We start from the raw sequence: 12545 nt of genomic DNA, 5'->3' as shown, positions 1-12545 counted from the left end.
AAAAAAGACAATAATGGACCAGAACAGTTGGGGTGGTTAATGACATTTACCTGGAATTTAACAGTCTTTTGATTCTATTTTTAGAGTAGAACAATACTGGTAGCTTTTTACTCTTGAAGTTTTACTGGTCTAAAGAATTCACAAAAGTTCTAAGGTGGCATACCTACTGGTTGGTGATCAGCTGTGGTGGTTTTCCTGGCCTCAGAAAATGGAAACATTTTGTTTGGTGTTAGTTTGTGAGAGTGTGTGTGTGTATCCATCTGTACATTCCTCTTACTTGAAAAAATGAGGTAAAGTACAAAACTGGGGTAATAGAAGACTTGAGAGCTGAAAGAGGTTTTAGAGGTCATCTGGTCCCATCCCTTCAGTTAATATCTGGAAAAACGGAGGCCTCAAGTCATGTAACCTTGCCATGCCCCTCTAGCTGGAGAGCCAGAGGCCTCTGGGCATTTCAGGGCCTCTTCAAGGGAAGAGGCCCTGTTTCCAGCTCTGCTCCTGCTGGGCCCCACTGATTGTCAGTTCCTGTGTAGGATCAGTCGGGGCTCATGAATGCTTCTGCTTCCACAGAGCATGTATTCTCGTGTGCCGGAGTGCCAGGTCACCACCTACTATTATGTGGGGTTTGCATATTTGATGATGCGTCGCTACCAGGATGCCATCCGGGTCTTTGCCAACATCCTCCTCTACATCCAGAGGACCAAGAGCATGTTCCAGAGGACTACGTACAAGTATGAGATGGTAAGGGGGTGCCGCTGTGCGGTCTCCTCAGCTGACTCCTTGGCTCCTGTTTGAATAGTTTTTGGTAAACACCACCCACAATTCTGCTATTGTATATGGTTTTTTTATTTTCTTTTTTTGTTTGTTTTTTTTCTTTTTTTTGGTACAGGGGATTGAACTTGGGACCTTGTGCTTGTGGGGCAGGCGGCAGATCCATTGAGCTAAATCCCCAGACCCTATGCTTTTTTTTTTTTTGGTACCAGGGATGGAACTCGGCTCCTTTTACTTGCTCAGCAGGAGGCGAAACCACTGAGCCAAATCTCTGGCCCTTCTATATGCTTTTTTTAAAACACTTTTTTTGCTTTTGTTTGACAAGGTCTTGTTATTAGTTCAGGCTAGTCTTGAACTCATAGCAGTCCTTCCTCATCCTCCCAAGTGCTAGGATTACAGGTGTGCGCCACCACACTTGGTTTTTATTTTTAAATTTAAATGTTTATATTAGTACATTTGTAGTACATAATGATTACATTTATCATGAAGAGTTGGTACATGTACATGACACATCTTAATTCTTTTTTTTTGGAGACAGTGTCTCACTATATAGTTCGGGTTGGCCTCAAACTCAGGCGATCCTCCTGTCTCAGCCTCTGAAGCGCTAGGATTACAGGTGTGCACCGCCAGGCCTGGCTAATTCTTATTTTTTGGTATCAGGGATCCAACTTGGGACCTTGTGCTTTTGAGGCAGGTGGAGGAACTACTGAGCTAAATCCCCAGCCCATGGCTAATTCTTTTTTAATCTCCATCTCTTGAACTTACATAATGTATATATTTTGTGTACACGTTTATAGTAATAAACGATTACATAATGATTGAGTCCCTCTTACGGACTTACCACAGTTCCTTTTTTCCTTTTTTAATCTTACTTTCCTCCCCCTCTTCCATCTCTTGGTTCCTTTCCCTTATGCTAAAGATCTCACTATTTCCTATTGTCTAACTTTTTTGTTTTGGTACCAGGGATGGAACTTGGGACCTTGGGCTAGCAAGGCAGGCTCGGTACCACTGAGCTAAATCCCCAGCCCACCTATTGTCTGACTTTTATTTTGTGCTTTTTGGTTTGGTTTGATTTGTTTGGGTTTTTTTAATTTTTGGTACTGGGGATCAATCTCAGCACCTCGCAGTGGCCTGACAGGTGCTGTGCCACTGAGCTACATCCCCGTCCCCTTGGTTTGGTTTTTTGAGATAGGGTTTTGGTGTGTGGTACAGGCTGGCCTTGAACTCAGTATACTATGTAACCCTGGGTAACCTTGAACTAATGGTGATCTTCCTGGTTTGTTTGGGTTTTTTTTGTTTTTTTTTTGGTACCGGGGATCAAACTCGGGACCTTGTGCTTGCAAGGCAGGTGCCAGAACCACTGAGCTAAATCCCCAGCCCTCTTAATTGATCTTCCTGTTTTAGCCTTAGCCTCCCAAGCGCTGAAATTACAGGCGTGCACCACCACTCCTGGCTATTTTAGCCTTTATTTATATTTTGGGTTTCTCATATAAGAAAAACCATGTGAGCTGGGGATTTAGCTCAGTGGTTCTGCCACCTGCCTCTCAAGCGGAAGGTCCTGAGTTCGATCCCTGGTACCAAAAAAAAAAAAAGAAAGAAAAATCATGCGATATTTAAGCTTGATTTATTTCACTTAGCACTGTAGTCTCGCAGTGCATCCATTTTCCTACAAATGACTTCAATACAGTTTTTTTAAAATGTACTTATTTATGGGGTACAGCATGACAATTTGATGAATGCATATAATGTGTAGTAATCAAATTAGGATATTTAGCATTCATATGGCCTTAGACATGTATTATGTTTCTTGGGTCTTTTTTTTTAGTTTTTTTAGTTTTTTGAGATAGGGTCTCACTTTGTTTAGTGCAGGCTGGCTTTGGACTCACTATATAGCCCAGCCTGGCCTCAAACTCAGGGCAATCCTCCTGCCTCACCCTCCCAAGTGCTGGGATTTGAGGCGTGTGCCACCATGCCTGGCTTCATTTCTCTAAGTTATAAGCCTTCAGACTCCTCTCTTCTGGTTCTTTCTTTTTTTGTGGTACCGGGGATCAAACTTAGGGCCTTGAGCTTTCAAGCCAGGTGGCGGAACCACTGAGCTAAATCCCCGGCCCTCTTCTAGTTCTTTATAAGCTATTACAAACCATCATTCTACTGTGCTATAGAACACTTAATTCCTTTTCCTTCTATGTATCTATTTTGATACTTACTGTCTCAACTTCTTCTCTTATTAGTTTCTAGTAGCTGCTATTCTACTTGCTACTTCTATAAAATAAGCTTTTAAAGCTTCTGCTTGTGAGACCATGTATATTTTCTTTCTGTTCCACATGATATTTTCTTTTGCAGTAGTGCATGCTAGGCAAGTGCTCTACCACAGAGCTATATCCCCAGCCCCTCTAAAGAATTATTTTTATAGCTGGCCCTTCTTTATTATGCCTTTTTTTGGTTTGGTTTGGTTTTGAGACAGTGTCTTTCTCTGAAGTTCAGGCTGGCTTTGAACTCACTGTATAGCCCAGGCTGCCCTCAGACATGCAGCAATCCTCCTGCCTCAGCTTCTGGAGTGCTGGGATTCCGGGCATGTACCACCACACCCTGCTATTATGCCTGTTAACCTCAGATTATGTAACATTTCCCCCCTCTTTGACAGTGGTGGGGATTGAATCTAGGGAGCACTAAAGTATACTCCCTCCCCCAATTTTATTTTGCCATAAACTCTTGCCAAGTTGTCCAGTCTTAGTCTTGAACTTATGACCTTTCAACCTCAGAATTATAGGAATTACAGGTATGTGTCATCGTGACATGCTGATCATTAATATCTTGATAATAAGGACATTTTGTTTTATGCCTACATTTATTCATTCAGCGACAGTGTGCTGAATGTTCCCTGGCTGTAGGTGTTTTAAATGACTTAGAAGGGGTGGATGTTTAGCTCACTGGCAGGATGCTTGCCTAGCATATGCAAGGCCCTAGGTTCAATCCCAAGCACTGCAAAATTAAATAAATACATAGCCAGGTATGGCACACGCCTGTAGTCTCAGCACTAGAGAGACTGAGGCAGGAGGATTGCCACAAGTTTGAGGCCAGCCTTGATTACATAGAGAAACTATCTCCAAAAACTAATATATATATATATATATATATATGAGAGAGAGATATGTTATATATACATATACACACAGAGATATATGTTGTATATACATATATATGTCATATACATATATCTCTCATATATATGGTGAAGTGTCCCTAGCATGTGTAAGGCCCTGGGTTCGATCTCCAGCACTGCAGAAGAATAAAAGAATGACTTAGATGTGGCTGCTGCTCTCAGGCACTGAGCTGAGGAGGAGGATGGGCTCAGGATGGGTGGCCTGGGGTTGCCATCTATGCAGAGAGGACAGCTAGAGCAGGGGGTCTGGACCTGAGGTGGTCGTGCAGCTCCTGCAGCCAGCCAGGCCGGAGGGCAAGCCCAGAGGGATTTGGGGTGGAGATTTACAGCAACCTTCACGCCCAGGTAGAGTAGTCTTCTGGAAGCACTGAGGTGGCATCATGGGTTTTGGGTAACTGGATCCTGTTTGACCCACCAGCAAGGTGTGAGGCAGAAGCTCAGTCCTGAGACAGCTCCTGGTGAGGAGCCTAGGGGACAACTGAGAAGGATGTGGCTCGGGCAGGAGCTCAGCAGAGCTGGAGGGAAGCTTGGAAGAGGTGCTGTGGTAGTTGAGTGGTGTCATATATGTGCATAAGAAGAGGAAGTCTCTGCAACTTGTAGCTGGGAGGATGGCTGGGCCATAATGGCATCTGGGCTCAGAGTCCATCTCATTTGACCCCGGTCCTAGATCAACAAGCAAAATGAGCAGATGCACGCACTGTTGGCCATCGCCCTCACCATGTACCCCATGCGGATTGACGAGAGCATCCACCTCCAGCTGCGGGAGAAGTATGGTGACAAGATGCTGCGCATGCAGAAAGGTGACCCACAGGTCTACGAGGAGCTCTTCAGCTATTCCTGCCCCAAGTTCCTGTCACCAGTGGTGCCCAACTATGACAACGTGCACCCCAACTACCACAAAGAGCCCTTCTTGCAGCAGCTCAAGGTGTTCTCTGATGAGGTGCAGCAGCAGGCCCAGCTGTCCACCATCCGCAGCTTCCTCAAGCTCTACACCACCATGCCCGTGGCCAAGCTGGCTGGCTTCCTGGACCTCACTGAGCAGGAGTTCCGCATCCAGCTCCTCGTCTTCAAGCACAAGATGAAGAACCTGGTGTGGACCAGTGGCATCTCTGCCCTGGATGGCGAGTTCCAGTCTGCCTCTGAGGTCGACTTCTATATTGATAAGGTACGGCTGTCCCCTGCACCAGCATCTCGCATCACAGTCTGACCTTCCTCTCAAACTGATACACAGTGGGTGAGCCAGCTGTGTAGGTTAGAGGTTGCCCAGTCCTAGAGCAAGGTTTGAGCTTGTGGGAGGCAAGGCTGTGGCATTAAATATGGTGCTCAGGAAGGCTGTATTGAGCAAGTGACCTGGAAGGCAAGACTGAAGGGGACGAGCATCCCAGGCAGAGAGAGCAGAGAGAGTTAAGGGCCAGGGCAGAAGAGCCCTGTGTGCTTGAGAAAGGCTGCAGAATGGCAGTGGGTAGAGAGGCGCTGTGGTCGAGGTGAGGGTGGAGCACCGGGAGGAGTGCTTGGTGCATAGGTGGAAGCACTTTGTTGTCCTGACTTCTGACACGGTGGATCAGTGCTGTCTGCCTGTGAGCTGTGTGTAATGTTTCTACAGTGTGCTGTTTCTGTGTCGCTTCTCTTGCTCAGTGTTAGTGTAGAGAGAATGAGCTGCTGCTGTTACTATGAGTAGCCATGGTTTGATTACACATACTGCCCTGTCATAGGGCACTAATCCTTCTGCGGTTCCTCCATCCCCTGGTGATGGGCATTTGTGTGGTCTTGGTGTTATATGTAATGTACAAAAGGTTTTCTTTTGTTTCTTTCTTTTTTTTTGTACTGAGTCTTGGACTCCAGGCTTTTGACCATGCTAGGCAAATGCTCTTGCACTGAGCTACGTTCCCAGAACTTTTTGTGGTTTTTTGTTTGTTGGTATATATGGATGGATGGATGGATGGATGGATGGATGGATGGATGGATTGAGAGAGACAGGGTCTCACTATGTAGTGCAGGCTGGCCTTGAACTAACTATGTAGTCCAGGCTGATCTCAGCTGGTAGCAATTCTGCCTCAGCCTCCCAAGCACTGAAATTATAGGTGTGTGCCACCATGCCTGGCCCCGGGCTGGTCTTGAACCTGTAATGCTCCTGTCTCAGTCTCCCCAGTGACAGAGATTATAGGCGTGCACCATCCTACTCAGCGACCAAAGACCTGTTTTTTGTGTTTTGGGGTTTTTTTTGGTGGCATTGAACTCAAGACCTTGTGCTTCCAAGGCAAGTGTGGTGCCACTGAGCTAAATCCCTGGCCCCTAAATCCCTGTTTTTTGTCATGTCTGTCTGTCTTTCTGTTCATCCATCTATCTAGCTAGCTAGCTAGCTGTCATCTGTCTATCTTCTTTTTGTAAGGACACCCAAACAATGTAGCAGTGGTTTCCTCAGAAGGAGAGGCGGTTGAAGGACAGTGTGTTTTCACTGTTGTGACTTTTAAGTTCAAGCTGGGCATTTTAATGTCCTAATGAGGTTTTTAAGAGAACTCTTATTTTGTTTTCTTAAGTGAGATGTTCCAGAATTAAAAGATTCCAGACCCCTAGCATGGCTTTCTGTGCACTGCTGCCTCCCGGTTTGTGAGGGAAGCCATCTGTTCTGTCCCGGCAGGCTCACACCCCTGATGGGAGATTGCAGGAGTGTGGAGTCTGGCGATGAGTGTCTTCTGTCTCTTCTGGAATATTCTTAGCCAGTGTCTCTCAAATATTATTTGATCCCTTCTCCTCTGCAAGTCTTATTTAATATATGTTAGAACTCATTCTGTCCTCTATGTCTGTTTTTTTGTTTTTGTGGTACTTAGGATTAATCCCATGGCTCCCCACCGATCTACTTTCTAACCATTTTATTTTATTTTATTTTATTTTTTGGTACCGGGGATCGAACTCGGGCCCTTGCGCCTGTGAAGCAGGCGGCAGAACCACTGACCTAAATCTCCGGCCCCAACCATTTTATTTTTATTTTGAGGATAGGGTCTTGCTAAGTTGCCCAGGCTGGCCTTGAACTCGCAATCCTCCTGCCTAAGCCTCCTAAGAAGCTGAGACTATAGGTTCATGCTTCCATAGCTGGCTTTTTTTGTTTTTCGGTAAATTTAATTGACACATAGTGATTGCATACAGTGTGCTATTATATACAATGCGTGATAGTCAGATCAGGGTAATTGGCATATCTGTGGCCTTGCACATTTATTTCCACATCTTTTAAATCCTCTTCTGTATGCTCCTTTTTGTCTCCTGTATGCTGGATAATTTCTTTTGATTAACCATCCTATCCATAATGAATTCTCTTTAACTCTACCTAGTTCTTCCTTTCTCTTCTATTTTTTATTTTTTCAACTCAGGGTCTCCTTAAGTACTTAGTTATTTTTTACTGGATGTGATTCATTTTTTTTTTTTTTCCATTTTCTGAAAAGAAATTCTTCATTAGTGGTCCCTCCCAGTTCCTCCTTTTCCCCATCCCTAATAAAGTTAACCTACTTGTCTGTCTCTGTGGATTTGCCTGTGCTTGACATTTTCTATAAATGGAATCCTGTAACATGTGGCCTTTTATGCTTGGCTTCTTTCACTGAGTATGTTTTCAGGGTTCATCCACCTTAGAACATTTTCAGCATTTATTTATTCCCTCTTATGGCTGAATAATATTCCCTTGTGTGAATACGCCATCTTATATTTATCCATTCCTTAATGGACATTTGAGTTATTTTGACTTATTGGTTATTAAGGCTAATGAACCCAAGCATAGTGGCACACGCCTGTAATTTTTTTTTTGGTACTGGGAATCGAACTCGGGACCTTGTGCTTGTGCAGCAGGCACCAGAACCACTGAGCTAAATCCCCAGCCCTACACGCCTATAATTGAAGCACTCAGGAGGCTGATGCAAGAGGATTGCTTTGAGTTTGAGGCCAGCCTGGGGTACATAGTGAGTTCAAGATTAGCCTGAGCCGCATAGTGAGACTTTGTCTCAAAAAAAACCAAAACAAGGGCTGGGGATTTAGCTCAGTGGTTTCGCCGCCTGCTGCGCAAGCGCAAGGACCCGAGTTGGATCTCTGGTACCAAAAAAAACCCAACTAATGCAGCTGGGCACAGAGCCACACACCTGTAAGCTACTTAGGAAGCTGAGACAGGAAGGTCACAAGTTTGAGGACAGCCTGGGCAACTTAGCAAGACTGTCTCAAAATTAAAAAGGCCAGAGATCTAATTCAGTGATAGAATGCTGCTGAATTTGATCCTCTATATAACAAAAACTGAAAAAAAAGAGTAATGCTACAGAGTCATGGACAGTGGCACATGCCTATAGCCAAAGCTATGGCTGAGGCAGGAGGATCTCTTAAGCCCAGAAGTTAGAGGTCAGCTTGGACAGCATAGTGAGACCTCATGTCCAAAAAAAAGAATGCTGCTATGAATGCTCGTGAAGTTTTTGGGTGAATGTATGTTTCTAATTTTCTTGGGTGGTTTTTAAAAATTTTTTTTTGAAACAGGGTTTCACTTATGTAGTGCCAGCTATCCTTGAATTCACTGTGTAGGCCATGCTGGCCTCGAACTCATGGCAATCCTCCTACCTCTGCCTCCTGAGAGCTGGGATTACAGCCACCACGCCTGGCTGCTTGGGTGTATATTTAATTATGGAATTGTTGGCACAGTTTAGAAGTTTGGTTTTAACAGTTCGTCTTGCTCTAAATTCTGACTCAGAAGTGTATGGCTTTTGGAAGACTGTATTTGGTAGAGCTGAGCTAACCCTGACAGGAGCGGTCTCACCAAAAGTAAAAAGACGTCAGGAGTGGGAGTTTTCCAGTGTTTTAACTGTCAGGCCACTCTGTCCCTCCCCTGCTATTATGTCACCTCCCTGCTGTCCTTTGGATTTGCTCTCAGTGCCTGAGGTACCCTCCTCCTGTAGTGTCACTAACCTGCTCCATCCTCTCTTAGTCTCCCTGCCTGACTAGCACAGCTGTTGCCAAGAGCCAGCAGTTTGGTTACAAGTACAGTTTCGCTGTGAGACTCTTCGGGTGGAATTAACTGCACCCCTTGTGAAAGCCTTACATCCGCAGTTGTAAATCGTGTCTTCTCACTGCTCTTCGATACACAGGTGGTAGAGCTCTTCCGGGTAGCTCCCCATGCACCCCTTTGTGAGCTTCTCTGACTGTGCTTCCCCACAGGACATGATCCACATCGCAGACACCAAGGTTGCCAGGCGCTATGGGGATTTCTTCATTCGTCAGATCCACAAGTTTGAAGAGGTGAGAGGTTTGAGAGGGTGGCCTGTTGGCTGAGGGCAGAGATGAGGAAGTGGGTGAGGAGCTTGTAAAGGTTTTGTGGTGTGCAGGTGTCTATTTTCAAGAAAGCCCGAGGCCAGCCCTTGTAGTGCTGAGGTAGCCTGGCTGGCTGTGGGGCTGGGAGTGGAGGTGGGGCTTGAAGAGTTGCTGTGTCAGCCCTCTCTGGGCATCTTTCTCCACACACTCCCTCTGCCTCGGGCCGCTCCCTCCTTCCCTGCCCTTTCCTAATATGGGTGGATGATGCCTGCTCTTACCGTCCCTATCCTGGCCCCTTGGCAGGGCTTTCAGCCTAGACAGGTCTGGCCAGTTCCTGCAGGATGGACGACAGCAGGTTCTGTTTTGACGGAGTTGGTACATTCCATCTCTGGCCTGATGAAAGGTTTTTTGGGTCTGAATATGGGGTGTCCCTTTGTGGCCATTGCTGGAGCCACTGTGTCCCAGTGCATAGAGTTGTCCAGCAGAGGCCAGGCTCCTCCTGCAGAATGGCAAGAGTCCGGTGCCCTTTCTGCCTTGTAGCCACCCAGGTCCTGTTGGGCCATAGGCTAGCGCTGGCTTCCAGCTAGGATCCTGACCCTTGGGAAAGGAGGAAGCTGAAGCTTAACAGGACTCGACACTCCGAAGCAGTGAACAGTACAGGGCCAGTGAATGTCAGGGCTTCCCACACACAGGGACGCCCACACCAGAGGCACCCTCCTTGGCTTCAGTGGAGTCCCTGGAAGTAACTGCACACTGTCTGTATCTAATTTTGCTTTAGTTTGTTTTTGCAGTTGTGGGGATTGAAGCAAGACCTTTACACTGAGCTACATCCTCAACCCTTTTTTAAAATTTTGAGACAGGGTCTCTAAGTTGCCCAGGCCGGGCTTGAACTTTCAGGCCTCCTGACTCAGCATCGCGGGGCACTGGGATTCCAGGTGTGTGCCACCATGCCCAGCTCTCACTCTGCTTCTGTTCCCTTCTAGCTTAACCGAACCCTGAAGAAGATGGGGCAGAGACCCTGAGGACATTCACACTGATCAGTCTGGGACCTCTTTTGACCTTGTAGGTGGGAAGTGTTCTTGTCACCGTGAAGCCTTTACCAGATCAGCCATCAGTTGAGTTGAAATTTATTCAAATTAAGGAGTGAAATATAAGCCAATTTCAGTAAAGGATCTTTGGAGCTAGATTTGTCATCTCATTATTGGGGGGAGGGGTACTGGGATTGAGCCGCAGCCCACCCCTTCCTTCCTGTCCTTCCTGCTTTCCTGGCTCGTCACTTAGAGCCTGCAGACTGAAGTCTCTGATCCTGTGTTGTACGTCACTGTTTTGCAGTTCATATCTTACTCGTGCCTCAGAGGAATTCTGTGAGATTCAAGTGATCTGCTGGAGTATGTGTACCATCTCAGTGGCAGTACTGGGCCTGGAGAGAAACATGGACGCCTCTACTGCCAGGAGATGTCCCCAGAGGTCCCCATAAGTATGCATAGCCCTTGCAGTTCAGGAGGAGCAGTTCCCCATTTCATTGACAAGGAGGTGGATCTGGGGTAATTAAGTGACCTGACCAAGGTCACACAGCTGTCCAGAAACCAAGCATTGGCTCCGAACTGCTGTTCTCACTGTCCGCTGCCCAGGCAGAGCTGAGTCTCTGTGTGTCTGTCGTGGGCCCTCTGAAGGGTGGACCTGTTACCCTGGATGTCGGTGGCAGTGTTAGTGTTACTGGCTCTCAGCCTGTCCTTAGCCATCACTGTCTCTTGGCCTCATTCCAGTTGTAGAAAACCAGGGTGGGAACCGCAGGTGTGAGGAATGAGATGCTGTGCGGTGCCCGCCGCTGCCTGGCCAAAGTGTGGCTCGGTTGTTTATGCTCCCACACACACTTGGAGTCCATCAGCCCCTCTGTGCCCTTTGCTGTTGATTATGATGGTCACTGTTGAATGCTGCTGCAGTGGGTTCCCAGTGACATTTGCCAAAATGGGTCCGCATCCAATCCCACACACTTTGTCGATGTGACCTTTTGTGGAAAAGGTCTTTGAGGATCTAAGTTAAGGACTGAGCTACATCCACAGCCCTTTTTCATTTTGTTATTTTGGAATAGGGTTTCCCTAAGTTGTTCATGCTGGCCTGGACCTTGAGATCCTTCTGCCTCAGCCTCCCAGATTGCTGGGGTTACAGCCATGTGCCTAGCCTGAACTATGGTCTTGAAGTGAGATCATCTGGGATTATCTAAGTGAGCCCTGAGTCCAGTGACAAGTACCCTTACAGGAAACACACTGAGGTGAGACTCAGACCAGGAGGAGAAGGGGGAGGAGTCGAAGCCCGGCAGCAACAAGCTGAGGAATGGGGGTGGGGGGCATCAGAGGTTGGGAGAAGCAGGGCAAGGTTCTCCCAGGCACAGGTAGCTCAATTTGGACTAGGGCAGATGGGTTTCTGTTTCAAGGCAGTTGATTTGTTCACAGCAGCCCAAGGAGCCGAGTGTGCACTGAGACATTGTGGGGTTTTATGAGCAGAAGACTAGATGGCTGCCAGCCAGGTACTGCAAGGCTGGGGGGTTAGAGCCAGATCCCTGTGTTTGTGGGGTTTGGCTCAATGGGCGGAGACATCGGTGCTAAACTGTTGTGTGTGCTGGATGGCGACAATAGCTTACGGAGACATCAAGGGTGGAGGTCTCTGACCGGCATCATGGCTCAGACCAGGAGGGCAAGGAGGCAGATGCCACAGCCCCCTGCGGGACAGCTTTCCAGGTAGAGGAAAGCAGGTGCAAAGCTCCTGAAGCCGGAGCACACTCTACCCAGGAAATGTAGCAAGGCCAGTCCGAGCAGATGGGCCGGAGGAGAAGCTGGGCCTGGTGGAGCACACTACTGGGGAGGCTGAGGCAGGGGGATTGTGAGTTTGAGGCCAGCCTGTGGAGTTTAGCTGGAGCCTGTCTCAAAAGCGTCTGGAGAGGTAGCTCAGCAGTGGAGTGCCACTGGGTTCCATCCCTAGTATCCCCAAAAAATGAGGCTTGGAGAGAGGAAAAGGCCCATGACTAAGTCTGAGTGAGGTGGAAAGCCATTCTTCCCTGGAGGCTTCAGGATTGTCCATGGTCCCAGAGCCAAAGGACAGGGTCAGGATTTCGACCCAGGTCAGCCCAGTTTTAAAGAAAGCCTGTGATGTCTGAAACACAGCCTCACTGCCCAAAGGAGGAAAAAACAAAAGCATTCTGTCAGTATGTAATCAGTTTAAACATTGGTGAAAACTTGGCTCCTCTCCAAGCCCTTCGTCTGTGAGCTTGCTGGATCCTCGTGGTGGCTGTGGGGACCTGCCAAGCATTGTGACAGCCAGGCCAGGCCACCAGGGCTTCCACCCC

The 12545-nt window shown here is 47.3% G+C and overlaps 1 protein-coding gene across 1 annotated transcript in view; it reads left to right on the top strand.

Moving 5' to 3' along the window:
* Positions 1–10388, top strand: part of Eif3l (eukaryotic translation initiation factor 3 subunit L) — a 31927-nt gene extending 21539 nt beyond the window's left edge. Inside the window, exons 10-13 of the mRNA XM_004845638.4 lie at positions 568–738; positions 4599–5096; positions 9110–9190; positions 10186–10388. Of these exons, the coding sequence (XP_004845695.1) occupies positions 568–738; positions 4599–5096; positions 9110–9190; positions 10186–10224 (789 nt within the window). The 3' untranslated portion in view covers positions 10225–10388. The remainder of the gene's footprint in view (positions 1–567; positions 739–4598; positions 5097–9109; positions 9191–10185) is intronic.
* The last annotated feature ends 2157 nt before the right edge of the window (positions 10389–12545 follow it).

The sequence above is a fragment of the Heterocephalus glaber genome, unplaced genomic scaffold (genome assembly GCF_053883595.1).
Source record: "Heterocephalus glaber isolate CG9 unplaced genomic scaffold, H.glaber_assembly_v1.0 deba00001444, whole genome shotgun sequence".
NCBI lineage: Eukaryota > Metazoa > Chordata > Mammalia > Rodentia > Bathyergidae > Heterocephalus > Heterocephalus glaber.
This window is presented reverse-complemented; position numbering and strand designations above follow the sequence as displayed.